This window comes from Sinohyriopsis cumingii, chromosome 3 (assembly GCF_028554795.1).
Source record: "Sinohyriopsis cumingii isolate HCF-2022 chromosome 3, ASM2855479v2, whole genome shotgun sequence".
NCBI lineage: Eukaryota > Metazoa > Mollusca > Bivalvia > Unionida > Unionidae > Sinohyriopsis > Sinohyriopsis cumingii.
In genome coordinates, this window is record NC_142963.1 from 85,558,936 (window position 1) to 85,585,975 (window position 27,040).

Sequence of the window (27,040 nt, forward strand, 5' to 3'; positions counted from 1 at the left end):
AAAATTCATAGATTCATTTACAATCTGATCTAAAAAGTTGGAGTAGCTATGGTCTACAATGTTTCATGGTTCTGACAATCTTTCAGTTTGTGCAAGCACACCCCTATACAATGCAACATAAATGTATCTTTTAAGTTTAATAATTTAAAAGACTATGTATACGATATTCAAAATCCAGCAATTGAACACGCTAAGATTTTAAGGATAGGCTCCAAAAATGGCTTTGCCACCAGATTTTGTCAAATAGAACAATTCATACTGCTTCTTTCTCTCTCTCTAACACACGTACAACATGCTCATCCACACAGGAATGGGCATGTGTACGAAATCTTTACAAATCAACTTCAGCTAACACTGGAATAATACAAAAAATATGAGCTTGATAAGGCAAACAGAACACATTAATCATGTAACAAGTCAGTTGAAATCACAGTATTTTAACATTTAATACTTTCAGAGTTAATTTTAAGTTCCAAATCCTAATTCAAACATCTGGTTAAATAATGATTTCAGTTATTCATAAAAATTTTACATAACATAAGAAAGACAGACAAATAAAAAAGAAACAATGTAACATGAATAAGCAAGAATTGTTTAAAGGGAAAAAATACTTATTTATACACACTAAACAAGTACAAAAAAGCTTGAAGTTGGCCTTGAACCACTACTCAATTATTTATATGAAAACTGCACAGCCATTTTACCTGTATACTAATCCAGCATCATTACTAAATGGGTTGGCACATTGCCATTTACAGAGAGCATATAGAAGTATGATGTTCCTTACCATTAATGCATATCATTACAATAAAAATGCACATAAATTCAGGTACTGTACCATATAAGATCTTTTCTTTAATAAATATTTATTCAAGGACAGTTACAATAAGTTTTATTTCTTGATTTTATTGATTACTGCAGGCCAAGATCTAGTCAAACATCTTCTCTAATGCGGAAGATACTTTGAAGTTGCATATTAAAATAATTCATCAAATGAAGAAAAAAATGAGAAACAATGTCAGCAAATATTGTATGTTCACTTGATTTAGTGCTGGTTTCATTTCTTTCATATAACTGTCATTCATGTTACTGTCATATTCTGATTACGGCTGTGTTCAAGACTGTGAATTCATATTCTCACCCATGCGACAGAGAAATCTAGCTGTTTTGCTAATTTTGCTAACCTTACTTTTGGTATCTCAGTCTAGTCATCTCAGACCAGTCATCTCAGTCAAGGTGTTGATGCATCATTGACTATTTTATCAAGGGATGCAACCATTGTTGTCTTATGCTTGGCTTGATGGAGTTATTTTCCGATCAAACAAATGCTAACACTTTGGGACATTTAACAAAATAATTTTTTGGAGTAAAGAGAAAAAATAATTTACAAAAAGAAGAATTAGAAAGAATATGATAAAGATAAGACAAAAAGAAAATGGACTACAAGCCAGGAAACATCTTGACTCTTAAAGGTAGGAGAGCAAAAATCGTAAATGTTTACCACCCACTGGGTGCCTATTCCATTTACCACCCACTGGGTACCTATTCCATTTACCACCCACTGGGTACCTATTCCATGTATACAGTATGCTTTTTGAACAATGGAAGTTTCACAAATTATGCTAAACATTAACTTGTAATTTCAGAAAATTCACCAAAGCATGAGTCAAAGGATCTTTCCTTTTTTTTGAAATGTGTCTCTGAAACTGAACCAACTTCATCGGAAAAAATAACAAAATCAATAGTGGAAATAAAAAATACTGAAATGGTCAAAGAGAGCAGATTTACAGAAGCAGACAAGCAATATGTCACAAATTTTGTTTTAGAGCATGAAAATGTGAATACCAAATGCAAAACATTGGGACACATAAAACTACTAGATGAATATTTTGAGAAAAACAATGAGATGCGCCCTTTACATCAAGTGCTGGCACCTGCCCTGAACAGCATTCTATCAAGATTTTTCCTTTCAATTCATCAGAATGATGGAAATGAATATGAGCTGACAACATTGACAGGTAAAAAAGGGTCTACATATTGACTGATAACACACAATTGAATTTAAAGAATAATGTATGAGCAATAATCCATAGCACAACTGATATACATTCAATTTGTCAAAACATAAATGAATTTTTGAATGAGTGCAAGAATGAATAACTAATTACCAAAAAAATATTATGTAATAAACAAGAATTTTATTTATAGTTTTAATAGGTAAATTACCTTATAAATTAAACAACTTGACTGATAAAGCAATTTAGGCCCTCCCCAACATGGATGACAAATGATTAAAAAGAAAGAGAGAGAGAGATTTGTTACCCTAGGTATATGGCTTTTGATAATTAATTATTATTTATTATAGGTATGATGGGAAGTTTTGAATGATATTTGAGATGCAACAGAAACAAATGCAGCTTGGTTTATGGCCCTGAATTTTATCAAGCAAAGAGAGGCCCTAAAAAGTAAACAGAAAGATTTGAAGAAAAAAGGAAAAGGAAACAAACCCAAAACTGCTGATGCTGTAACTGATGATGACATAAAAAAGCTATGAATACTTGCTTTTGGGTCCAAGCACACCATCAAGTTTATTGAACACTTTATGGTTTAATAACACTTTGCACTCTGGGGTACAGGGAGGGGCGATTGTGAACTTAAACTAGAATATTTAGAGTTTAACAAGAGACAGACGAAGACGAGGACTGGGGAGGACAAAAAAACATTAAAAATGAAGAACCAAAGATGTACGCTAACCCTCTATTTCCAGATAGATGTCCGGTAACTATCTACAAATGTTTTATGAACAAACATGCATGCACCTGGGCCAAATGAGCAATGGTTTGTACGTGCACCAGTTGGTGCCTGAAAGCTTAACTCGCTAAGGAAAAAAATGGGTATGAAAGTAAACTTGCCCAATTTGGCTTCTAGATGCATTACAAACTCTAGCGTGAAAAAATATCTATGTCAGAAACTAATAGAAAACAATGTTTCAGACACTCAGGCTATGCACATTACTGTCCACAAAAATCCCAACTATCTCAACAATTACAGAAAACTTAGTAATAGCCAGAAATGTGTTAGGTCAAGAATCCTTTCTTCTAATTTTGTTAAACATCCTCATTGTACCCCAGTTGAATCAAACGTGCATGAAATCTTTGATGACAAATAATGCACTTACCAGCCATTTGAATCATTTATCCATCCACATGTTATTCCACAAACAAATTTCCCTGTAACAAATCCTCCCACTACTAGTAGCAACACTGACATATTTTCGAGACAGGAAATATAAATTTTCCAAGAAATCATGAATTTGGAACTTCATCACATGGTTATCACATGGTTATCAGCTAGGGTCTGTATTTGGAGGGTCTTTCATACAGAGTGGTAATTTTATAATCAATATTAATTATAATACAAGTATGTCACAACAGTTTCACCACCTCTAAAGAGAAGGAGAGTTATATACAATAGTGACTAGGATCTCTAACTACCCGTGAGTAAACCAAGCATGGACACTAATGCTACATGTAGCTTTTCATGATAACAATAGAGGTGTAAGCCCAGTATTGTTTCATTATTTACAATATAATTTTTTAAACTGAAACTGATGAAAATGTAACATTTTCTTGTAATAAATATTATTTATTTATTGTTAATTTCATATAACATCCATATCTTAAAATATGATAATACTACGCAATGTTTTATGTTGTTATTTATTTGGCTTTTGCATAAAAACTGAATACTTTGGATGACATGGTCACGCCACAGTCCTCATTAACATATCTGTATTAATGCATTGCATGTAAACATTGGTGAGTGTACTACATTGTACAAGTGAGTTCTTTTTTACTGTAAAGGAAATTTTTGGGTGAGAAAAAGAATCTATGTTGGGGTTTGCACTGAGACAAGGAAATCCCAGTCACGGAGTTACATTATATGTCTCCACCCTCGGCAAACCTCGATGGGAGACAAATAATGTAACCCCTTGACTGGAATTTCCTTGTCTCGGTGCAAACCCCAACATAGATTCTATTAGTCACACCAAAAAAGTTCAATAAGAATGCAATTTAAAACGATCATGGTAACAAAATACATGGGAATTTGTATTTTATTATTACTGTTCATTTTTCAATTAGACCACTTTATTACAAAATAAATAATTGGCTATCCAACCTTGTCCTTTGGGGACCAAAATCAGTCCTTATGCAACCTTGTCCTTTGCAACAATTTACTGCAATTACTAGTGACATATTCATGCAACATTCATATAATTAATAAGCAAATTATAAAAAATCATTTTTAATACAAACATGTTTACTTTGCTAAAATTTTAAATATTTAATGATGCTGAAAAATTACTATTATTTGCAGTTGTTAATTATTTCATATCAAGGACTGCAGATAAAGTTATTGTTCCATGCCAAGGTGACACAGTTTCAAGGTTCCCAGTTTCATTTAATAACATATTATGAAGGAAATATGAAGAAAGGAAAATATAACTATCATATATACTCACTTTCAAGTTGAGTTCAACTATAAACATAGACCTGATCATTTTGTTTTTGTGAAAGACCTGCAAAGATCTGAAAGAAATTATTCCCTACATTAGATGAATCAACCAAGTAGTAACTTACTCCGGCTTTGCTAATCATGTACTCCAGTTTTTTGTTGTACTGATCAATTATATTTTGTTTCCTCTCAATGACAGCATTTCTCTTCACAATTTCATTTTCACTCTTACTAATGATCTCATTTCTGGAAGCAATTTCATCATTTAGCTGATCCACAATTTTTTCCAGTCTCTCAATGCGAGCCCTGACATTGGAAATCTCCAGTGTGTCACGAGAAATCTGGTTCTCCACTTCAGCCATTTGGGTTTCCTGAAAGATTTAACAATTCAAAATGTTTTTTTAAAAGGTAAAGAGATGTAATTTTTAATCTCGATTGACAAAAGGGAAAGGCAGTGGAAACTTATTTCATTGACTCTTTCTATAAAAATATTTCTGATACAAGTTTATGATAATATATAGAAAATAAAATTTGTAGTTTGTAAGACTTGTAAGCACCTAATGCTGACAAAGCTTCAAATTGTTGACAAAATTGAATAAAATAGCATGAAAATCTTATCAAGTTGTTTATATATGCTTACAAATATGCATGCCAAATTTAATTTGCCTACTTCAAAAAGTTTCTAAAAAATGTATAAAAAAATTAAAAACATCACTATTATGACATGAAAATCGAAGCAGGTCATTTATGTATGCATACAAGAAACAAGAATTCATACCAAAATTCTTATGATTACTTCAAATAGTTTCTAAAGTTAAAGGCATTACTGTTATGACATAAAAGTCTTATCATGATATATATATATATATATATATATATATATATATATATATATATATATATATATATATATATATATATATATATATATATATATATATATATGAGTACATAAAGTCAGCTGAATTAAATCTGTCCACCTTAAATGGATTTGTATTAATCCTGCTACAAATTTGTACAAAATTGAAAAATATCTGAAATTATCTGAATATCCAATCAGATCATCTACTTTTAAGTGTGGTAAGATCTGCAAAATTGTACTGTATGCTCTAAAATCATGGATATGTAATGGGCTTGCAGACAAATGGATTTTGCTATCGGGCAACTTCAAGCATTATTTAGGTAGACCATGTAATAACATTTATTGACTCAAGTAATCAGTCCACTAACAAATTAAAAACTTAATACAAAGTGTGATGTACAAAATCCTGACAAATTATTTAAGTTATCTATATTATTAAAGAGCGGTGATTACAAAAAATATTATGTGACCATAATACACATGCTACTAAATGCAAGAATGGAGATACTGAATTTTCATGGGATCATTTTGGCCCTCAATCAAGTTAGCCCATAAAAAGAAATAAAGATTAATTTATAAGTAAGTGTTATAACAGACCAGTTTCTTTGTAAGGTCTCTCTTCTTGCCAGTCAGTTTCTTGGTGTAATGAGCAGCCTTGTCCATCGTCAGCTGACTGCGTATCTTCTCCATGATGTCGTCTTCCAATTGAACTTTCTCCAGATACTCACGCTCGATCTGCTTACGCAATGCATTTAGCTCATTCATACGCAAAGTCTTGTCCTGAAATTCATGGGGAAAAGTTATCACTAGACTTATCACTTGGAATACAGACACAAATATATATATGGAATCAATGTTTTCATGAAATAGGCTATACAAACTTTCTTAGTTCCAAAATAACCTTGTACTGCATATCAAATGGTGGAAAGAAACAGAAAAGCTTATCAAGAAACATCATACAAAGGTCTGAGCAGGTGATGCCAGTAATAAACTATAGTTTATCTATAAGTGTTAGAGATGTTTGACATTACAGATTTCAGTGAGTATTAACAATCACCTTTATATCCTTAGCTGAAGGCATACTGATTCAAGATACCATATGTTGTTGTTGTTGTTGTTGTTTTGGGGTTTAACGCCATTTTTCAGCACACGATAGGCTATATATGGCGGCCAGTATTAATGGTGGAGGAAGAACCCGGGAAAACCCCGGAAAGAACCACTGACCTACGAGAAACTACTGGCATGCTTTCTCACATACCCACATTGGCTGAATCCGAGACTCGAACCGACGCAGACAGAGGTGAGATGGCAGTGATCCGTAACGGAGAACGCTTTAGACCACTCGGCCACTCGGGGCCCCGATACCATATGTACTCACTTATTAGACGAGTCCAATAGCAAACAACATAGACCTTGATCTGTCATCACATAATGCATTGCCAGATCTCAGTCTGTGTTGTTTGTTCTACTAATTACTCTCAATAAACTGCACAGACCCAAATCTGCTGGTGCATTATGCAATGGCAGGTCTGGGTCTGTGCAGTTTGCAGTTGGACTTATAAGTGAGGAGGATGTAAGTGAAATATGCCATTATACAATGGCCATTTATGGATATACACAGTATCAAACAGCCATGCAAACTATATTGCAATATGCAATGGGAATTACATCACAGACTAAACTTACTGTCATGGCCCTGTTAAGTGCCTGTTCTGTCTCATGAAGCATTCGGGTGTAAGTGGCATACTCAGCCTTTTGAGCATCGTGTTTTGACTGGCACTGAGCTAGCTGTTTCTTGATTGTCTCAATGTCTCGTTCTGCTTTGTTGAGAATCAACGTAAGCTTTTCATTCTGTTCCTGTTCCTTCTGAATGGACTTCTTGTAGCCCTCAATTTCTGTCTCAAGTGACAGCACCTTCTGTTGCTGTTGACTAAAGAAAACATGCACATATGATAACTGATTATAAAAACCAATCTATTTCCTGCAAAAAGAATGATCTGTAATTCTCAAATGTTTGACTCATTTGGACTATTCTACTGAAAATAGATTGAAAGTGGATAAACTGGTGTTTTGCACTTACCATTTTATATACTGGGATATTTTTGTGAACATAAACTATATAGAGATTCTGTCCAAAAAGAGAGTTTTAAAATTCTAATTTTTTTTATTTAAGCAACTGCAGATATAGGGTGGTTCTTATTTTAGTGGGGATAATCACCAATATTTTCTGCCTTTAGCAAAAATTGTCGTTTTAGCCTACAATGAATTACTCTTAATGACCAAGCACTGAGTTTTATTTATAAATTAACCCAAGGTAAAATATCAGGTGGAGTAAATCATGTGATCAGATTATGTCATTTGACTGATACATCAGTATGTTCAGTCAGAAAAATAGTACAATAGCATCACGTTAATCTATGATATTGGCTGAGACTGGAGACAAGAATATTCTCTACTGTCCATTGTCAGCTTGAATGCCTGCCAGTTGAAGTGCATGGCATGAACACAATATTGTACTGAGCAGTGGATAGGATACATGGTCAATAGATCTTAAAGCCATGGCATTGATGAATTTGTATATGCTATTCTTCTCCAAATGCATGATCTGCACAAGATTAGTTTATCTTAAAGCCATGGCATTGATGAATTTGTATATGCTATTCTTCTCCAAATGCATGATCTGCACAAGATTAGTTTATCCTGATAACTTTAATCCATCCTATAAATTAAATCATCACTGACTTCAAATAATCACTGACAGTTTGTTTTGTGCACCATGACAAAACAACAATTTTACTACTGATGGACAGCTAATACATTAGACTGACTCTTCAGATAGCCAACTTGTATAAGTGAGGTTTGGAAACAAATGTTTATGCTTTAAAAAACAATATCTGGATTAGCCAGTTTGTTCAACCCACACAGATAAGCTTGTAATCAATAGAAATCGAAAAGAATCTGTATAACCATTCTTTGTAACCCATGAATCGAAACTTCACATGTCATTAAGATAAGTTTAAATACAGAATAATCCCTGACTCTAATGAAATGAGATTAACTTAAATGTCTTCTTAAAGACAAAAGTTCTTTTTATCAGATATGACCTTAATTCAGAGGCAAATAGATGAAGATATTAAACTATGCCTCTCACACTTGCACAAAAGACGACTTCCATTTCTACTCACACTAGCACAAAAGAGGACTTCCATTTCTACTCACACTAGCACAGAAGGAGATTTCCATTTCTTTTTTATACAAGCACAAAAAGGGTTGTTGTTTTTTGTAGGATTTAAGGCCATTTTTCAGCACAAGATATGTTATATATGGCGGCCAGTATAACTGGTGGAGAAAGAACCCTGGAAAACCCAGGGAAGAACCACTGACCCATGAGAAGCTACTGGTAGGCTTTCCCACGTACCCACACTAGCCGAGCCTTGGACTCGAACCCACGCAGACAGAGGTGAGATAGCAGTGATCCGGAAAGGTGAGTGCTTTAGATCACTCGGCCACTCGGGGCCCCCACAAAAAGGGACTTTCATTTCTTTTACACTAGTACAAAGGGGACTTCCATTTCTACTGCAATAATCTGACTACTTTTCCCACCATCCAGTCAATCATTTCTTTCAAACCTCTACCCTAATGATAAAAACTGCCTTGCTTTTGGATGTAACATAATGACGCTTTGAGTTACACTGTCAGTGTTACTAGAGTATGGTACACACCAGGTAAGAAATGTTTTCCACATAAATTCACCTAATATTCTGTTACTGAAACAAAGCCTTCCTCATGAAGCAAAAATTTAGTGTACATGTACTGTGGGGTCACTGTAAATTTGTACCAGTGGCTGCTTAAGGCTGAGAAAAAACATTGTTTGCTTAGGAAACACATGGCTACTGACCACTGAAGGTAGGTGACCATTACATGCAAGACAGCTATATATGAATTTTTCCTGGGGAAATTAGAATGGTCACTGTGAACTGTGGACTGTTGAGCAAAAGTGACCATCAGAACAGATTTTATTGTAAAGGTTAATGTGTCTGTAGTACTAACTTTATCTATTTTTTTATACATTCAGTCTTCCCAAAATAATTAAACACATAAACATGTACGAATATTATTTTACATTAATAACTAATCTAAACATAAAAATGTTTAACCATTAACAATAACCCATAATATGGTAATAATATGAGAAACATAAGAGATGAATTTGTGTTCAATGAAAAATGTAAAAATAATGACATTCATTATATTAACAAAAATCTTAACATTAGTCCTATTTATCTCTAGATTCCAGCTTGAGCAAATAAATATGGGTACCATCAAAACATTTGCGATATCCCCAGAATTGTTAAAGTGGTTCTTGTTGTCCAAAAACAGGACATAATTTCATTGCAACATGACACCAAGTCCAGAGTTCAGTAAGTTCTTGTTCCAATGAAAATTTCTGATATCTAATCAAAGGAATAAGAATGACCAAAATGTGGTTCTTATTAGGAATGGTCTTATAATTCTGGCAATCAGAACATCTCAGATTTTAATTTGCTTCTGACAAAGTCCACCTTGGATGTGACTGTAGGGATATGTACTAGTTTCAGTCAAATGTGACTATTCAAAACCTTCCTCAATCTTAATTGTCACAAAAACATGAAGCACAGAAAACTGGAAGTAAAAATGAAACATTTGCAGCAAATGTAATTTATGATAGCAAAGGAACCAAGCAAAAGGTGCATGAAAATCATAGTTTCATGCATAGGGTTCATTATGAAGAATAGAGTTCCAAAGTATATAATGAACTTAAAATTCCTAAATTGGTATTCAGAGGTTTGCTCAAGGAAAAGAAGAAATTTCACTTTAACTTGCAAGAAATCACAGCATCAATATTTTTTTAATATAACATTGTCAAAACATTGTATCTAACAAAATGTCACTCTTTTTTAAATAAAGGATCTTGTTTTCTTCTGAATCTAAAATAGAATGCATCCATATTAACATACAAAATGTTGTGACATAATACACAATGTTGTTGCTGGTACACATGATGTGTGTTGAAAACACTTGGAGTAAAGTTATAAATGGTCTTTCAGTGATTGGTTATGTTGAAAAATAAAGCTCATTCTTATAGAAAAGTGAAGAACTTCATTAGAAAAAGATATTTATTGGCAATTATTCACAATGCGGTTTTTAAACGATAATTCAACCACTTAACCTGTGCCCCCCCCCCATCTCTCCATGTCACACTGTTGATGTCTATCCCTTTCTCAAGTTTTCTGAGAGGTCCTTTATTTGCAGTCTTTAGTATGCTACAGTCTATTTTTTGAAAACTCCATTGCGCATGAGTTTCAAGGAAGAGGTTCTTTTTGGACAATTACATAAGAGATGGTATTATCTTTACAAAAACCCAAAGTGTTCAATGATAATGTTTGGGTGAGCGGAAGGAAAGGTATTCTCATATCATGATAAATTCTAAATTGTTGCCAAGTTACTTTCTATAAATGTTATTCTTGAATAAAACTATCACTAGAATTAAGAGAGGGCTGTTATATATGCATGTGCTGTCTTTGACCCGCTTTGTGGATTGTTTGTATGAGTCACCCTAAGAAATAAAGTCTTTGAAGTAACTCGCTTGTGTCTGTTCCAATTTATATATATCTACATCTCACTTGAGATAGATCATGACAAGAAACACAACATGGTGTCAGACATGGGGCTGGTGCATTAAGTTGGATTCGTTCATTAACTTGGAGTTGTGCATTAAGTAGAAGTGTTTGCATTATTTGTGATTTGAAGAATCAGCAATGCATTTAAGTGGTATTCCACCACCAGTCATGGAATGGGAAGCTACAAACTTGGTAAAACAGTGGTAAAAGTTTAAGTTACATATCACGCTGATTTTTAATGGACCAATTAAAGAAAAAACAGAAGCTGAAAAGGCATCATATCTTTTGTTGTGGGTGTGGAGAAAGGGAGAGACGTCTTCTAAATGTGGACTGGTATTTCGAATGAAGAAGTAAAGAAGTTCCGAACTTTTTATGACCGTTTCAAAGTGCATATACAACCAAAGTCAAACCCCATATTTGCATGGTATCATTTCAATACCAAAGTACATGGGGTGGAATCTACTGATTCTTTTTTCACACATCTAAGACTCAAAGCCAGAGACTGCAACTTTCAGGATGCCAATGATATGATAATGGATTAAATTTTATTTGGGACAAACAGTCAGTCAGAGAATCCCTCAGAGAAACTGATTAATGAAGGAGACAAGATGTTGTTAGATTAAGCTATCCAGATTGTTCAAAATTTTGAATAATGCCAGCAGCAAATGAAATTAATGTAGATTTCAAACGGCATGCCAAACAAGGATGTAGACGCTGTCAATCAAAGAAAAATCATAGTGCAGACATGCATTGGAAACAAACCAATGGGATATAACTGGCAACAATCACTGAAGTCATCGCAGACCCATCTGACCCAACTTCACAAAGGTGCAAGGCCTAATCAGTTCACAACACACAAACCATGTGGGAATTGTGGAAACAGGAATCACCAGTTGAACAACTCGCAGCATCTAGCAAGAGGTGTGGCTTGCAGAGAGTTTGGCAAACTTAATCATTTTGCAAAAGTGTGCAGATCCAAAACTGTGCAAAATATATCGAATAGTGAAATTTAAAATGGATACTGGGTCACAAGTAAACATTCTTCAACTAGCATCCTACAAAACACTCAGTATTAAAGACCCCTAAATTCTTCTGACAGTAAGCTTGTATCGTACACAGCTGATTTGATTTCAGTAGTGGGCAAGGTAATGCTTTCCTGCACTCACGATGGCAAAACTGTTTAAATATACTTTTACACTTTAGATAGTTAGGCCACAGCTCTCAATAAACTTCAAACTTCAATTGACTTACAATTAGTCCAACTGACTTATGCTATTGATAACAAGTCTGGCTTAGATAAATGAGCTGTTATTAAAAGGGTTACAGAACCCGCCAATTGGGTTACTGGTAACTCCCTCGTAATAACAGAGAAACTGAAATTGCGTATTTGCTTGGACCTGAAAGTGTTAAACCATTCAATCCTTAGGCCCCACTATCCTGTGCTGACAACTGATGATGTCACAACCAAACTGACAGATGCTATCTATGTTAGACTGTACACATGACTACTGGAGTGTGAAACTTGAAGACGAATCTTCATACCTAACTACATTCAGTACGCCTTTCGGACGGTACTGATATCTCTGGTAACCTTTTTGTATAAAAAGTTCACAAGGCATATTTCAAATGAAGATGGATGAAATCTTTGAGGGCTTACCAAATGTCATGTCTATAGTCGACCATATATCGGTATGGGGATGCACTCACAAGGAACATGATGATATGTTGACATGTGTGCTTGAATGTGCACATTCAAATGCTGTCCATCTCAACCCAGACAAATGCATAATAAGTGCAATGGAAGTATCTTTCTTTGTCTATATAATAAGCTTGTCAGGTCCAAATTAGAAAATATATTAGGAATTGTTAGCTATCTTTCTAAATTTGCACCAAATTTAGCAGAGGCTACAAGCCCTTTATGCACTCTCTTGAAGAAAGACATGGAATTTTTCTGGGATGAACCTCAGAAGAAGGCATTTCAAGAGGTCAAGGATATAATCATGTGACACCGTATGCTGGTTTACTCTGCCTTGATCAAGCCCTTAACACTTGAGGTAAACACTTCCAAAAATGGGACTGGGGCATGCCTTATGCAAGACAGTCACCCCAAAGCATTTGCATCCAAAAACCTAACACAGATTGAAATAGGGTATGATCAGATAGAAAAGGAAATGCTGGCTATACTATTTGGCTGTAAATATTTTCATCAATTGGTTATTGCAAGACCAGTTAGAGTGCACTCAGATCAAAAGTCGATTGAGTCGATCATAAGGAAGCCCCTTTGAACAGCCCCTCCACATCTTCAATGCATGAGTTTGTAACTTCAGCAGTATGATATTGAAGTAATGCATCATATACAAGGGAAAGAGTTGGACATTAGTGATTATTTGTCAAGACAATCACTTCCGGAAACATACCCAAGATTGATTGAAGGACTCAACCTTCACGTACATATGATCAAACAACATTTGTCTGTTACATATCAATGGTTAGAATCTCTGAAGAGCGTTATCAAAACTGACCAGCAAACTTTGATAAAGACTATAAATCAGGGATGGCCTAGTTCATGCACTGACTAAATTCCAGACGTGTTGGAATTCTGGAATTACAGGGATGAGCTATCAATGACTTAATTTTCAGAAGTCAAAAGTTAATTGTACCTAAAGGTCTCCAGCAGGAGATGATATGAGCTGTGCACACTGGTCATCTGGGAGTAAACAAGACATTAGAATGCATAAAAGAGAGCACCTTTTGGCCAGGCATGTCCAAAAAAATCACAGAACATGTGCTAAAATGCTTGGTATGTCTCACTCACCATGGCTCCAATGCTAAGGAACCTTTAATCCCGGGGCCCCGAGTGGCAGAGTGGTCTAAAGCGCTCTCTGTTACAGATTACTGCCGTCTCACTTCTGTCAGCGTGGGTTCGAGTCTCGGATTCAGCCAATCTGGGTATGTGAGAAAGCATGCCAGTAGCTTCTCATGGGTCGTTGGTTCTTTCCAGGGTTTTCCCGGGTTCTTCCTCCACCATTAATATTGGCCGCCATGTATAGTCTATCATGTGCTGAAAAATGGCATTAAACCCTACAACAACATCAACAACTTTTAATCCCACATGACATCCCACAAAGGCCATATACAAAAATTGGTACTGACCTACTTGCATTCGATGGAAAAAATTATTTTGTGTCTGTAGATTATTATAGTTGATTTTTTAGAGAGACATTGCTTGACGCACAGAGTAACACAATCATTACGAAAATGAAAGTACAAATGTCACAAAACAGTATCGAAAGAATTCACAAACTTTGCAAAAGAATGGGGTTTCAAACATAGGACATCAAGTCCATTACATGCAATGTCTAACGGTTTGGCAGAAAAGGCAGTCTTGATTGCTAAAAAAATTGATCACCAAAGCATTGAGAGACAGTAAGCAGGACCCTTGTTAGCCTTATTAGAATACAGAAATATGCCCGTGGATTGTAGCTATACACCAGCTCAAATGTTACTTGGTAGAAGAACAAAATCCATAATACCCATTACAAATAAATTTCTCAAACCACAGATGATTGATCCAACTATGTTTCAAACGAAAATGCAGAGTCAAAATCTAAACAAAAACAGTGATTTGACAAATCAGTAAAATCACTAAAACCCCTTTCAGTAAATGATTCTGTGAGAGTTTAATTTGGCAAAGTATGGAAACCTGCCAAAGTTATAAGAGTTCACAATGGTAGGTCATATTCTGTACAAACTAGCTTGGTGGTGTTTACTGCCGAAATCAAAGGTTACTTAATAAAACCATGGAGAATCTGTCAGATGTGACTCCCCATTTGCTGCTCATGTATTGGCTGACCCTGCACAGCAGAATGAAAATACTCCATTCCAAACAGTTTCCCTAGACAACCCTATTTCAATCACACTATCCCAGAATCAGGAGCTAAGACTTTAAGGTCAGGTGCCCCATGCATAACATGGTCTGGAAGAGAGGTGAAACCTAACAAGCTCTATGTAAATGATGAATGGACTAAGTAATATTGATGGTAATAGATAAGAAAACTGGAGTGTAAATGTTTACATTCCCAGGAGTGGAGTTTATGTGGAACAGCAGAGGCTCATAACAACTGGAGTGTAAATGTTTACATTCCCAGGAGTGGAGTTTATGTGGAACAGCAGAGACTCATAACAACTGGAGTGTAAATGTTTACATTCCCAGGAGTGGAGTTTATGTGGAACAGCAGAGACTCATAACAACTGGAGTGTAAATGTTTACATTCCCAGGAGTGGAATTTATGTGGAACAGCAGAGACTCATAACAACTGGAGTGTAAATGTTTACATTCCCAGGAGTGGAGTTTATGTGGAACAGCAGAAACTCATAACAACTGACAAGTACATGACAAGCAGGATGATTATTTAGGGTATACATTTTTAAAATGGTTATTCAAGCTGCATATGAACAATACTATTACCTCTTTAAATATGTTTTGGACATTACTTGTGTATGCATTGTCATTATGTGATAAACTGTTTCATGTCAAATCTATATCACTGAAAATAAACAATACTATTACCTCATTAAATATGTTTTGGACATTACTTGTGTATGCATTGTCATTATGTGATAAACTGTTTCATGTCAAATCTATATCATTGAAAATAACTATTTCTAAATAATTATTTAGATTTCTTTGAATGTTTTTGGTTTTCTTCAAAATAAAACAACTGTTTCTTTTATTTTGTCAAAACAAAGGAAATGTTGCATTGTTGAAATAGACTATACAACCTACATCATGTGTACATCTTTCTCCAACATATATTTGCATGCACTGTTTTGAACCCGCTTTGTGGATTGTTTGTATGGATTGTTTGTGTGAGTCACTCTGAGAAATAAAGTCTTTGTAGCATCACACCTGTGTCTGTTCCAACTGATATATATCTACATCTCATTTAAGATAGTTCATGACAAAAAAATGCAAGGGCATGTGTTTTCATTTTGTTCAGATGTTTTTACCTGAGAGCCTCCATCATGGCTGAATGAGCTTCATCTCTCCTTCTCATCCCAATCAGACTGCTGTTCCACTGCTGGTACAACTGCTTCTTCTCTAGGCTGATGGCCTGTGGACCAGAAACAACATCTACTGTATTAGATGACTGTTCAATACATCTATGATACAAATGAAGTTTCTGTTACTTTAAGTTTTATGGGAGGAAGCTAATTTTATACTTCACCTGTAGAGATCTGAATATACTGGGAGACTGACACCAATTTCTTCATACTTTCACAAGTACACTTGATACATTTATTGTGCAGTTTAACAAGACAATTCCAGGAAACAACGCCCCCAGTTTTTGTTGGAAGAAGGAGAGTGTAGTTTTGAAGAAGAAAGGGCTAGTTGTGAATGGTGATGTACCATATATACTTAGTTATAAGTTGAGTCCAATTGCAAACAAAATATGCTGTTACATAATGAGCCAATGATCAAGACCTACATATTTTGCTCTACTTGTTACTCCTAACAAATTGCATAGACCCATATCTGCCAACACATTATGCAATGGAATATCTGGGTCTGTTCAGTTTGCAGTTGGATGCAACTTACAAATGAGTATATATGGTACATTTATAAAGGCAGACACTATATAAGACACTGACAATCAAATCCCAGTGAAGTCTCATCAATGTGAAACTGAAACAAACATTTGTCCAACATTCAGTGGTCAAATCACCACTAGCTGATGATACAGAAAATTGAAATCCCATGTAACTTGTCTCAACATCAAGCTATACACAAAATTTGACTGCAATAAGCTCATGATCAAGAAATTTATTGTTCTGAAACAAGAATATGTTGGTCAGACATTTAGTGGTCAAAACTCCACCAAATGATGATTTAGAAGGCTGGTAATCAAATCCCACATAAGTTATCTCAATATCAAGCTTTATACACAATTTTTTTTAAATCCAGTAATAAGGGAAGTGCTGTGAAATCATATATTTTCATAGGTGTCAATTTTCGTGGCTTAATGAAAAAGAAACATTTCTGTCAGTATTAATGTTTGAGAACTGGGGATGGGACTTTATTGTCTTTACTGAATTGGTACTTATGTAAAACCTAAATGCACAGTATTGTGTGGAAATAAAAGTGGGTGGGTCCTATAAAAACTGGTTATAACTCTGTTAATAATAACAACAAGTGCTGATAATCAAACGTGGCCAAGGTCATATCTCTATCAAGCTGTTTACTGAGATTGGTTAAAATCCAATTTAAAATTAATGAATTGTTCAGCAGATATGAAATTGGGTTGTCCAACAATGTGGGCCACTATTTCCATTACATGCCGATATAGAACACTGACAACTAAATTCATCTGAGGCCTCATAAGTATTGAACTACCTATACAATTTGTCTAAAATCCAATAATAATCAAAGGTGTTATTATATGGAAATGATAATAGATGCAACTGTTTTACTGTGCAAAAACAGAAGTGAATGGATCTGACAAAAAGGGCTATAACTCAGTTAAGTAAAGATGTAGATACTGACAAACAGACAATGTCTCGTCATGATCAAACTGTAAATTGAATTTGGTTGAATTTGATAAGTAAGGGTATTAATGTGTAAAAATGAAAGTGGGTGCAAATGACAATAAAGGGCTATAATTCTACTAATCAAGGCTGTAGGAGACTAACACACAAACTCTGATAATAATTACTGAATTATTGTGTAGAAACAAAAGTGGGATGAATAGATGGATGGAAGGACAAATCTCCAGTACACTAAAAAGAAGTCATATTCAGATCTTTACAACAATAACTAATATAACCTATATATTTGGAACTGTATGCTCCTAAGAAAAATAAATTTAGAGGAATTCGGAAAACTAATTTCCTTACCTCTATTTCCATGTGTGCCTCCATGAGAGCCTCCTTGGCTGCTTTCGTTTCCTCCAGCTGTGCTGTGATCTGAGCCTCATACATGGCAATCTCTTCCTTAAGTTTGTCTACCCGTTCAACCAGACGATCCACAAACAGATCCTGGTGTGACAACATATACAATGTTAAACAGAGGAAAATTATTGACTGGTCTGACTGAGATGAAAGAATACAGACTCACATCTAGCATTTACCTGTAACATAGCTTCTGCCTAGGATCTAACCTAGTACCTATCACACCAAAACTAGGCACACATACCAGTTCATTACAAAGACCATACTAGCAATACAGGTCAATAACTGTTCCCCTCCTCACCCCTTACCTTATGATTTGCCATGAATCTCCCACTATCTAGCCATAACTCCTTGAACAGTTAAAATACCCTAAAGCATTCAAAATAGCATCAAATATTAATTCTGAGCAAGTCATCAGTTATATCTGAGAAAGAATAGCAACTACCAAGGATCAAACCCAACACAATTTACATCATTATCAGCCACACCTACTACAAGGCTAGTGGGTAGAGACCTGCTAGGCTGTCAACTGTAAATGTTGTTGTGAATGTTCAATATTAACCTCTTTATGGTTTAATTACTAAGCTAGCATACACTATATATTTATTATGTGAATACAGAAATGTTTACGTCTGTAATCTTATGATAACACTATATATACCTCTGATGAATTTGAGTTAAAAGATAGAGCTGCCACATCAAAAATGACATGCAGAAAGAAATTTTGTTCTTGAAGATGCAAGCTTTCAGTCAAACAGGGACAATAACTCTATTTAATTTTGATGGAAAAGGTGAAAACAGAGCTTGCTTTAGTTCTTGGTACTACAGCCCCATAACAAACTTGGTTTTTGTCCTTAACTTTATTGAGCAAAAGGAATATCTGTGATGTATGTAATATGTGGCATTGACAGACATGTATAACACACCACAAAGTACTGCTGGGTAATAAAAGAAAGTTGCAAATCATCTTAAATTATGAAAATATATATATGATATTGTCTGTCTGTTTTATAGTTCAATTTGCTAAAAAAAACATATACTTGTCTCTGTTTCTCAGTTTCTGCCCTGGCTACTTCAGCTTCAGCTTTTTCTGCAGCTCTTTTCATTATAGCGATATCAGAACGAACATCCTCCTTTGCATTTTGCATGTAAAAGAGTCGCAGGGAAAGGTTTTCTACTTCTGCCTGTAATTCACTAGCTGATGAACAGAAAATAAAAAATTATTAAAAAAATTCTCCTAAATGTGACAGATGCATAATGGAACTGCTTACACACTTAAAAATAAATTATGATCTTCACAGGAAAGTGCCAGGTTGACCATGAAAGTGGACAACTGGTAAAGAGAGAAAATATACCAAAGAAAGTTTGCAGAAGGGAAGAGTTGATCCTAGTTGAATATGAGAGGTGGCTGTTCCAAAGAGGTAACTATTACAGAAGATAAGATAGGATCTAGAATATCATACATAAACAAATAAAATTTTGTAAGCATAATTTCTTTCTTCAGTCTAAACTGAACAGTTGATGCAGCTACCTATTTTCATAAAAATAAATTGTTTTGATTTGTATGTAGAGTTGGTGGGCATAGAACAGACATAACAAAGTCCCTTAAAGGACTGATATTCCACCAGCTGAAAACAACTTATAGTAATTCCCAATACAAGCTTCTTTCAACTCTCCTTTTATTTTTTGTTTCATTCCTGAGTTATGAAATCAGCCCAGATATTACTGAGAATCAGATTTTTGGGAGTAAAGTATGTTTATGTGATAATACTTATCCAATCATAACTCATTAGGAGAACATCTACTACATGTACCTTGTAAATGCAGCCCTCTCTGGCAAAAAAAAATATGTTCATCACATCTTTCAACTTATTTCAGCAACAAGAGCATCAAAGGTCATCTTCTTGCCTACTGCTAGAAGTTAACTGAGTGGTTTCCCTTTAGAAAAAGGGACTGGTGTCAAATCCCATCAATAAACAGTTACTATTGAAGTAGATGTACATGTTCTTTCTGGGACCTAACTGTGGGGAGAGCTTTAGGATATGTGCCCATATTATGTTTTGGTAAGAATTATCAAAGTACAGTGGTCCCCCTCTTATATGGCCACCCCTTTTGCACTGGGAAAGTGGCCTTATAAGAATGGTGGCCTTTCCAGAGGGGGACTACATTTTTTGTGAGAAACATATGTAATGTACATAATAAGAAAGCTACATACTTCAAAGCATTTAATATCTTCATTAATATCTTTGTTTAAAAGTAAAATATTCATTAAAAGGTTCTTCTTGTTATCATAATAGACTTATTTCAACTGAATATACATTAATAGTTCTTATTCTTGGCGTAAGCATGATATGCGAGCGGGTATTGTTGTCATGCACATTGCAAAACTATTCAAACATGTCATTTAAATCTTGCTACATATATAATTCTTTCCATTGCTCCATTTTCCCACTGCTGCTGAAAAATCTCCTTATTGGTTATGACGTTGTTTATTTGAGTCTTTTCTATATAAAATTGTTTGGCAAGTCTCCACCCCACCCCACCCAATGTCGTCGAGTAGAATAACTGACTTACTTCTAAAATAATGCCTCTGTTTACGTGATGACATGTTAATGTCTGGTAATGATTTATTCTAATGTTGCAAACTGTATGTGATTTAATTATGCAAACAAAACTTTTGTAGAGTGGATGAAATGCCTTCTTCGTATGGGAAGCAATAAATGTGTTGTCACATGAATTTTTGGTCTTTGTCTGGTACCCTGTTTTGTTCAAGGTTAATTTCTGAGTGTGTGTGTCAATTGCACAAAATCTATTTTTAGCTTATGCTGACCCTGTTATGATCTTGGCAATTACGTCTGGTTGTAATCATCAAAGTGAAGAACTCAACAGATGTGTGAAGCCCACAACTCTATCACAACATTGTTGAACCCATTTCCTGTAAACGTTGGCTTTTATAGCCAATGATATAATATTAATCTTAGTGTTGTATGTACTTTAGTCAACACTTCTTTCAGTAACGGAAACCTGACATTGGGAGACATGTATGGATGGTAAAGATAATCTGATTACTTACCTTTGGCTTACGTCACAATATGAATTAATTATTGCTTCTGGACAGATTTGAAATAAAACGTGGCTGCTTGAGAGGGGAACATTTTACATTTTTGTACTAATATGCTGGCCACTGGTTACATTAGAGGGATGGCCATTCTTGAGGGGTACTTTTGAATACAAACTGGTTGGTGCCAAGGGATTCTGGCTGTAAAAAGCGGGTGACCGCTGGTCAGCCATTCTTGAGGGGGACTACTGTACACAATTTACTCCAAAAATTATTTTCTGCTGGACTCACAACTAAAATGGTACAGGCAAGGCATTTTATTTCATCTGCCTCAGTACTAAAATTGCTACTTGTGCCACTGTGCTATAAATATCAAACCAAACCAAATTCTTTAGATATGTTGTTCAAGCATAATACATTAAGAAAATAGGTAAGAGGCAAAGAATATTACATCCTCTTACCTTGGAGTTGTCCCTGTTTCATGTCTCCCAATGTATCTGAAGTAGTTTCAAGTGTCATGTCTGATACAAGCTAGAGTTTGCACAGGGTCTAAGATCTGAGGTATAAAAGCTTGAGAAAGTTGCATCTCTCAAGACATGGATGGCATGAGTCAGCTGGGTATATCAAGGCTATGCTAGTGGCAACTGCCCTAACTTCATAAACTGATATGCATAAGAAATTCATCTGGTCTTTGGATGGTTCCTTGCTGGCAGAGTTGATAACAAATCATATCTAGGATGACAGCTTGAGCAGAAATATTGTCCTTTTTTAGGTGGTAAGATCAAATGCAATCTCCCTTTTTGATTGGCAGAGTTCACTTCAATACCACTTCTGAGCCATGATGGGGTCCTGCAGACACCCTTTGGATCAAGAATCCAAAAGGTAACAGTGATTTTAATACAAGTCTGATTCCCCATGTGTGGGAGCCTTTTATTTGCCATGAAAACAGGGGACAATATGAGACAAACTGATATGGCATGCACGTACCTGATTCTTCCTGCTATACCATAAGTGATAGGGATGAAGGTCGTGTATAAGAGGTGAGCCATATGGGCACCAGACAAGAGTTCAAAAAGCACCTTATTCAACCATATCAGGGGGCACTCTACAGTTCTATATTTTGCACAGGGTTATAATTTTTAAAGAAAAAGAACTTCCCCTGGATTCTTCACTGGTTATACTTGCTATTTAAAAAGGACTTTGTATATCTTAGGTATTATTCAAAGAACCTTTAATTTTCTTTATTTTGGTATATGAATGATGTGTGTAATATGGGTTATAGAATATACAACTTGGCCTTAATTCAGATGTGCACCTCTCAAAAAACTGCTAGCTCTGCTTGGCCATTTTCACTTCCTGGTCTTCTGAGGTAAATTGTAGAAAAAAAACAAGCCAACAACTTTTTTTATAATTTTTATATATCTGGTAATTCATTCACTGTACTTTCAGATGCTGGTATAGTCTGGTATGGCAAAATTCATTCTGTCTATTTTAATAACTGCTAAAGATAGTATACTTTAGACTATTTAAGGCTGATACTTTAGCACAAGGGAGCAATCATTTTAGTTAGCTATGTGCTTAGATCATGTACAGTTTCCATAAGTACAAAATGAAAAGAAATTTCTTCCACAGTACATGAAAGTAGCATAGAGTAATTTCAGAAGAAATGTCAAAGCTTTCAGTTGAGAGAAGTCAAAATGGAGAGATTTTGTTTTGGCCAATATCCTGTCTTTTGTTATGGCAAAACATATAAGATTGTAAAATGCCAGCACTTGATAGTGCTGGAAACATACAACTTGCACTCAAAGAATCAAAGGAGGAAGTTATCTATTTGTATTATGAGAATTTTAAGAGACAAATGTGTTTCTGCTAACAAAACAGAGTAAACTTCCTATTTCCATCAAAAGGCTTTCAAAGTTGTGAACCATCTTGCTCAAACATATCTGTCCACCAGTTGTTCAGACAAATGTTTCTTTCTGAGGGACTATTTGATATCAGCCACATGTGCAGGTTCAACATCTGTGGTTCAAGATGAACACCTGTATCTGCTGGTGAGAAGAAAGAAAGATCTTCCTTGGAATCTCTGATCTCTAGGTTCAAGAGGTTGTTGAACTATGATCAATGGAGGTAATCAGGATTAACTGGCACTCTGATATTTCCCTGAGGTGATGAAACTTCTATTAATCACTAACCTGATGACAACATAGATAGATATGTACTAGACCTTGATAACTAAGTTCAGACCAGGCGAGAGAAAAGCTAGAAACTTACAACTAATTCGATTTAGTGCCAATCACTATATCAATAGGAAGACCACTCTCTGACTTCCACCTGGGTAAGAAAACATCTTATTTAATCTTTTGTTGCTAAAAACAGAGAACATCTTTTTTAGATTGGGAAGGCTGGGTTTAGGAGGTAGTAGATGTACTCCAAACATAATATGGTATGGTAATATTTTGAAAAAGAAACTCCAATGTACCAAATTTGGTACCAAAACTATTGTCTTATATGTTGAACTAACATGTTTACATGATAACTAACAAGTGCAGTACAAAAATGTTTATCATGGTCTTTGATCTGGAACCTGATATTATTAAAATCATCTCTGATACTGTCAAGAAATACCCAGATGCTAAGATTTGTTTAATCTATAATAAATATATGTTTGGAACAGAAATGAAGTTATTGTACTGGCACCAGTCATGGCATTCTTTGGATATATACAAAAACTGACTTTGGTAAAAAATCCATTTATACTTGTTTGTGTTAACATGCTCACAAGCCATCAGTGTCCAGACCTTTGGCCTTGAAATAAAAAGTTTGGTCAACAAATTCATTTGCACGTGTACAAAGTCATTGTTCTTATAGGCCCAAAGAAATGCAAAGATACAAGAAGTGACCAATGCAAACAGTGCCCTTTAACATGATTCCAAGGTCAAGTAGAACATGCTGATTGTCAGATCTGACCATTTTCATTCAAATTAGTGAAAACACCACAGCAACATTAGTTTAGGAACAGTGATGATAATAAGATTTTCAGGATGACTTCCCTGACAGACTGGTTGGATGTAGAAATAGGCACCATTTTCAGTTAAAACTTGCTATGGACTGCAATAAGTGTTTTGGTGAAAACCCTATGTCAAAATGGCCATCCACTCAGGAGGAGTAGCCATAACAAAACTTTCAAGCTGGCCACCATCCATTCTGGATATCAGACCAGCAACATATTCATTTGTAAGAAGATTTAAAGTGAAAATCCCATGCCAATATGTCCATCTGGTCACATGGAGTAACAATACAACATTTTCAAGATGGCTACTCTAGTGGTTGGGTGAAATTTTCACTAGGCCCAACTAGACCTCAATAAGAATAAGGATGACAAAACAATCCTCTCCTTAGTTTGGGAGATGTAGTGATAACAAGTAATTGTTGAACAGACAGATGACATACAATGGTCTTTAACTGGTAGAGCTAAAATATTTTAGCTGTTTCTGATTTATGATACATTTTTACTCACATGCATTTTCCAAGAAATAGGTTGCAGATTTATAGGTAAACTTGCAATAGAGTGGGGAAAACCTGTGTATGAGATACATGTAAACTGTGGAGGAAAACCATGGCAACATTTGTAAATTTCTCAAAAATGTTGATGATATAAGCAAAAAATATGAAAATGAAATATCAAATAAGAAAAGAAAATGATAACCATATTTTGCCTGTATTTTGTTTCTCTTCTGCAATCACTATGTATGCGTATACTTTAAGTGTTCAATATAGTCCCATACTTTTTTTCTTCTCCTGGTTGATGGTGTATTGGGTTTCTTTGTACATGCTCCTGACATCAGCTAGTTGCTGTTCCTCTTGCTGATAAATCTGCTGGACTTCGGCGTAATCATCATGATGTTTCTCTAGATTCATCTGGTACCGTGCCAGCTCCTGTTGAATTCCATACAGTTCTACACCTAGGTCCTCACGATCCTTCTTCCTGTTCTTCACCCCTTCCTCCTAGAATCAAAAGAGTAATGTATAAAAGAAAACTACTGAATTCATATATCTGAGCTTAAAAAGCTCTATATCATAGAATTTTTTGGTTTGGTCAATTGATGATTACATATTGTGTCACTTTAAAATTTATCTTGCAGAAATTAATACCACTTATTGAATAGGAACATTTTCTGTGAGTATGGACAATAAATAGAAGGCTAGTACTTGCATATTAAGCCCATGGTCAAAGTGTTGCTACAAAATGTTCACCCTTGACCCAGGGTCAAAAGGGTAAGCAAGCATGTCTCAGAATGGTCTCTACTTCATAATGATTCATCCAATACATGAAGAAATTTCCATCAAGGGGTTTAGAAATATGAGCAAAACAAAAAAACCTTTAATTAAAACCGTAAAGTTCTAATCTATAGTTATTAATTTATTTTGAAAGCAGGAAAAGTATAGGTGAAGCTACATGCATTTGCAACATGCATAATGCAGAGAATATTTCAACAGCTCTATGCTATTTTCATGTACTGTGACTGAAATTTCATTATATGTTGTATTAGGGAAACAATGTGCTGCTCCCATGTGTTTGAGAAATGAACCTAACTAGACCAAAGTAAACTAACTTGACTAGTTATTAAAATAGGCAAAATAAATTTTGCCAGAGTAGACACTACTAACTTTTGAACGAGCAGTAAATGAATTATCAAATACAACAAAAAAATAAAAAATGGTTATAAGCTAGTTTTTATCCAATTTATATCAGAATTCCATGAGGTGAAAATGACAAAGTGTTGCCAGCAGGCTTTTGAGGGGTGCACATCTGAAGTAAGTCCAAGCTGTATACTCTATAATCCAAATTACTCCCAGCAATCATGCATAAAAATATAAAAGAACTAAAAGTTATTTTAACAATACCTAAGATATACAGGGTCTTGTTTAAGTCACCAAGAAAACCAGTGAGCAAAAACCTTGGAAATTCTTTTTCAGTAAAAATCAAATCCTGTGAAAAGCAAGAAACTGTAGAAAGGAGCCTAATGATTTATCCCAAGATCATAGAGGCAACTGTGTGTGTGTGTGTGTTGCATAATAAATTGTCATAGCTTAATAATGATTTATCCCAAGATCACAAAAACAACTGTGTGTGTGTGTTGCATGATGAATTGTCATAGCTTAATAATGATTTATCCCAAGATCACAGAGGCAACTGGGTGTGTGTGTTGCATACTGAATTGTTAAAGCTTAATAATGATTTATCCCATGATCACAGAGGCAACTGTGTGTGTGTTGAATAATGAATTTGTCATAGCTTGATAATGATTTATCCCAAGATCACAAAGGCAACTGTGTGTGTGTTGCATAATGAATTGTTATAGCTTAATAATGATTTATTCCAAGATGACAGAGGCAACTGTGTGTGTGTTGCATAATGAATTGTCATAGCTTAATAATGATTTATCCCAAGATCACAAAGGCAACTGTGTGTGTGTGTTGCATAATGAATTGTTATAGCTTAATAATGATTTATTCCAAGATGACAGAGGCAACTGTGTGTGTGTTGAATAATGAATTGTCATAGCTTAATAATGATTTATTCCAAGATGACAGAGGCAACTGTGTGTGTGTTGAATAATGAATTGTCATAGCTTAATAATGATTTATCCCAAGATCACAGAGGCAACTGTGTGTGTGTGTGTGTGTTGCATAATGAATTGTCACAGCTTAATAATGATTTATCTCAAGATCACAAAGGCAACTGTGTGTGTGTGTGTGTTGCATAATGAATTGTCATAGCTTAATAATGATTTATTCTAAGCATTAAACTAATCCATCAAAGGGTTGAGGAAATTTAAAGAAATGAAAACCATAACAAAGGTTTTCTATGACTATGTCTTTGAATGAAAGTGAAAGTGGTAAGTGTGCATGTCACATAATAAACTAGCTTCATGATGATTCATTTCAGGTATGAGGTAATCAATCACTGGGTTTAGGAAACTGTTGCAAATGAAA

General features: G+C 34.9%; 1 protein-coding gene across 2 annotated transcripts in view; it reads right to left on the reverse strand.

Moving 5' to 3' along the window:
• Window positions 1-27,040, reverse strand: part of LOC149803234 (coiled-coil domain-containing protein 40-like) — a 71,777-nt gene that overhangs the window by 25,094 nt on the left and 19,643 nt on the right. For both annotated transcript variants that reach the window (XM_089952875.1, XM_089952874.1), the window contains exons 6-12: window positions 24,829-25,048; window positions 19,026-19,183; window positions 17,932-18,072; window positions 16,048-16,151; window positions 7,064-7,307; window positions 5,975-6,157; window positions 4,641-4,886 (exon numbers count right to left, since the gene is read on the reverse strand). In XM_089952875.1, coding sequence (XP_089809001.1) covers window positions 4,641-4,886; window positions 5,975-6,157; window positions 7,064-7,307; window positions 16,048-16,151; window positions 17,932-18,072; window positions 19,026-19,183; window positions 24,829-25,048 — 1,296 coding nt within the window. The remainder of the gene's footprint in view (window positions 1-4,640; window positions 4,887-5,974; window positions 6,158-7,063; window positions 7,308-16,047; window positions 16,152-17,931; window positions 18,073-19,025; window positions 19,184-24,828; window positions 25,049-27,040) is intronic.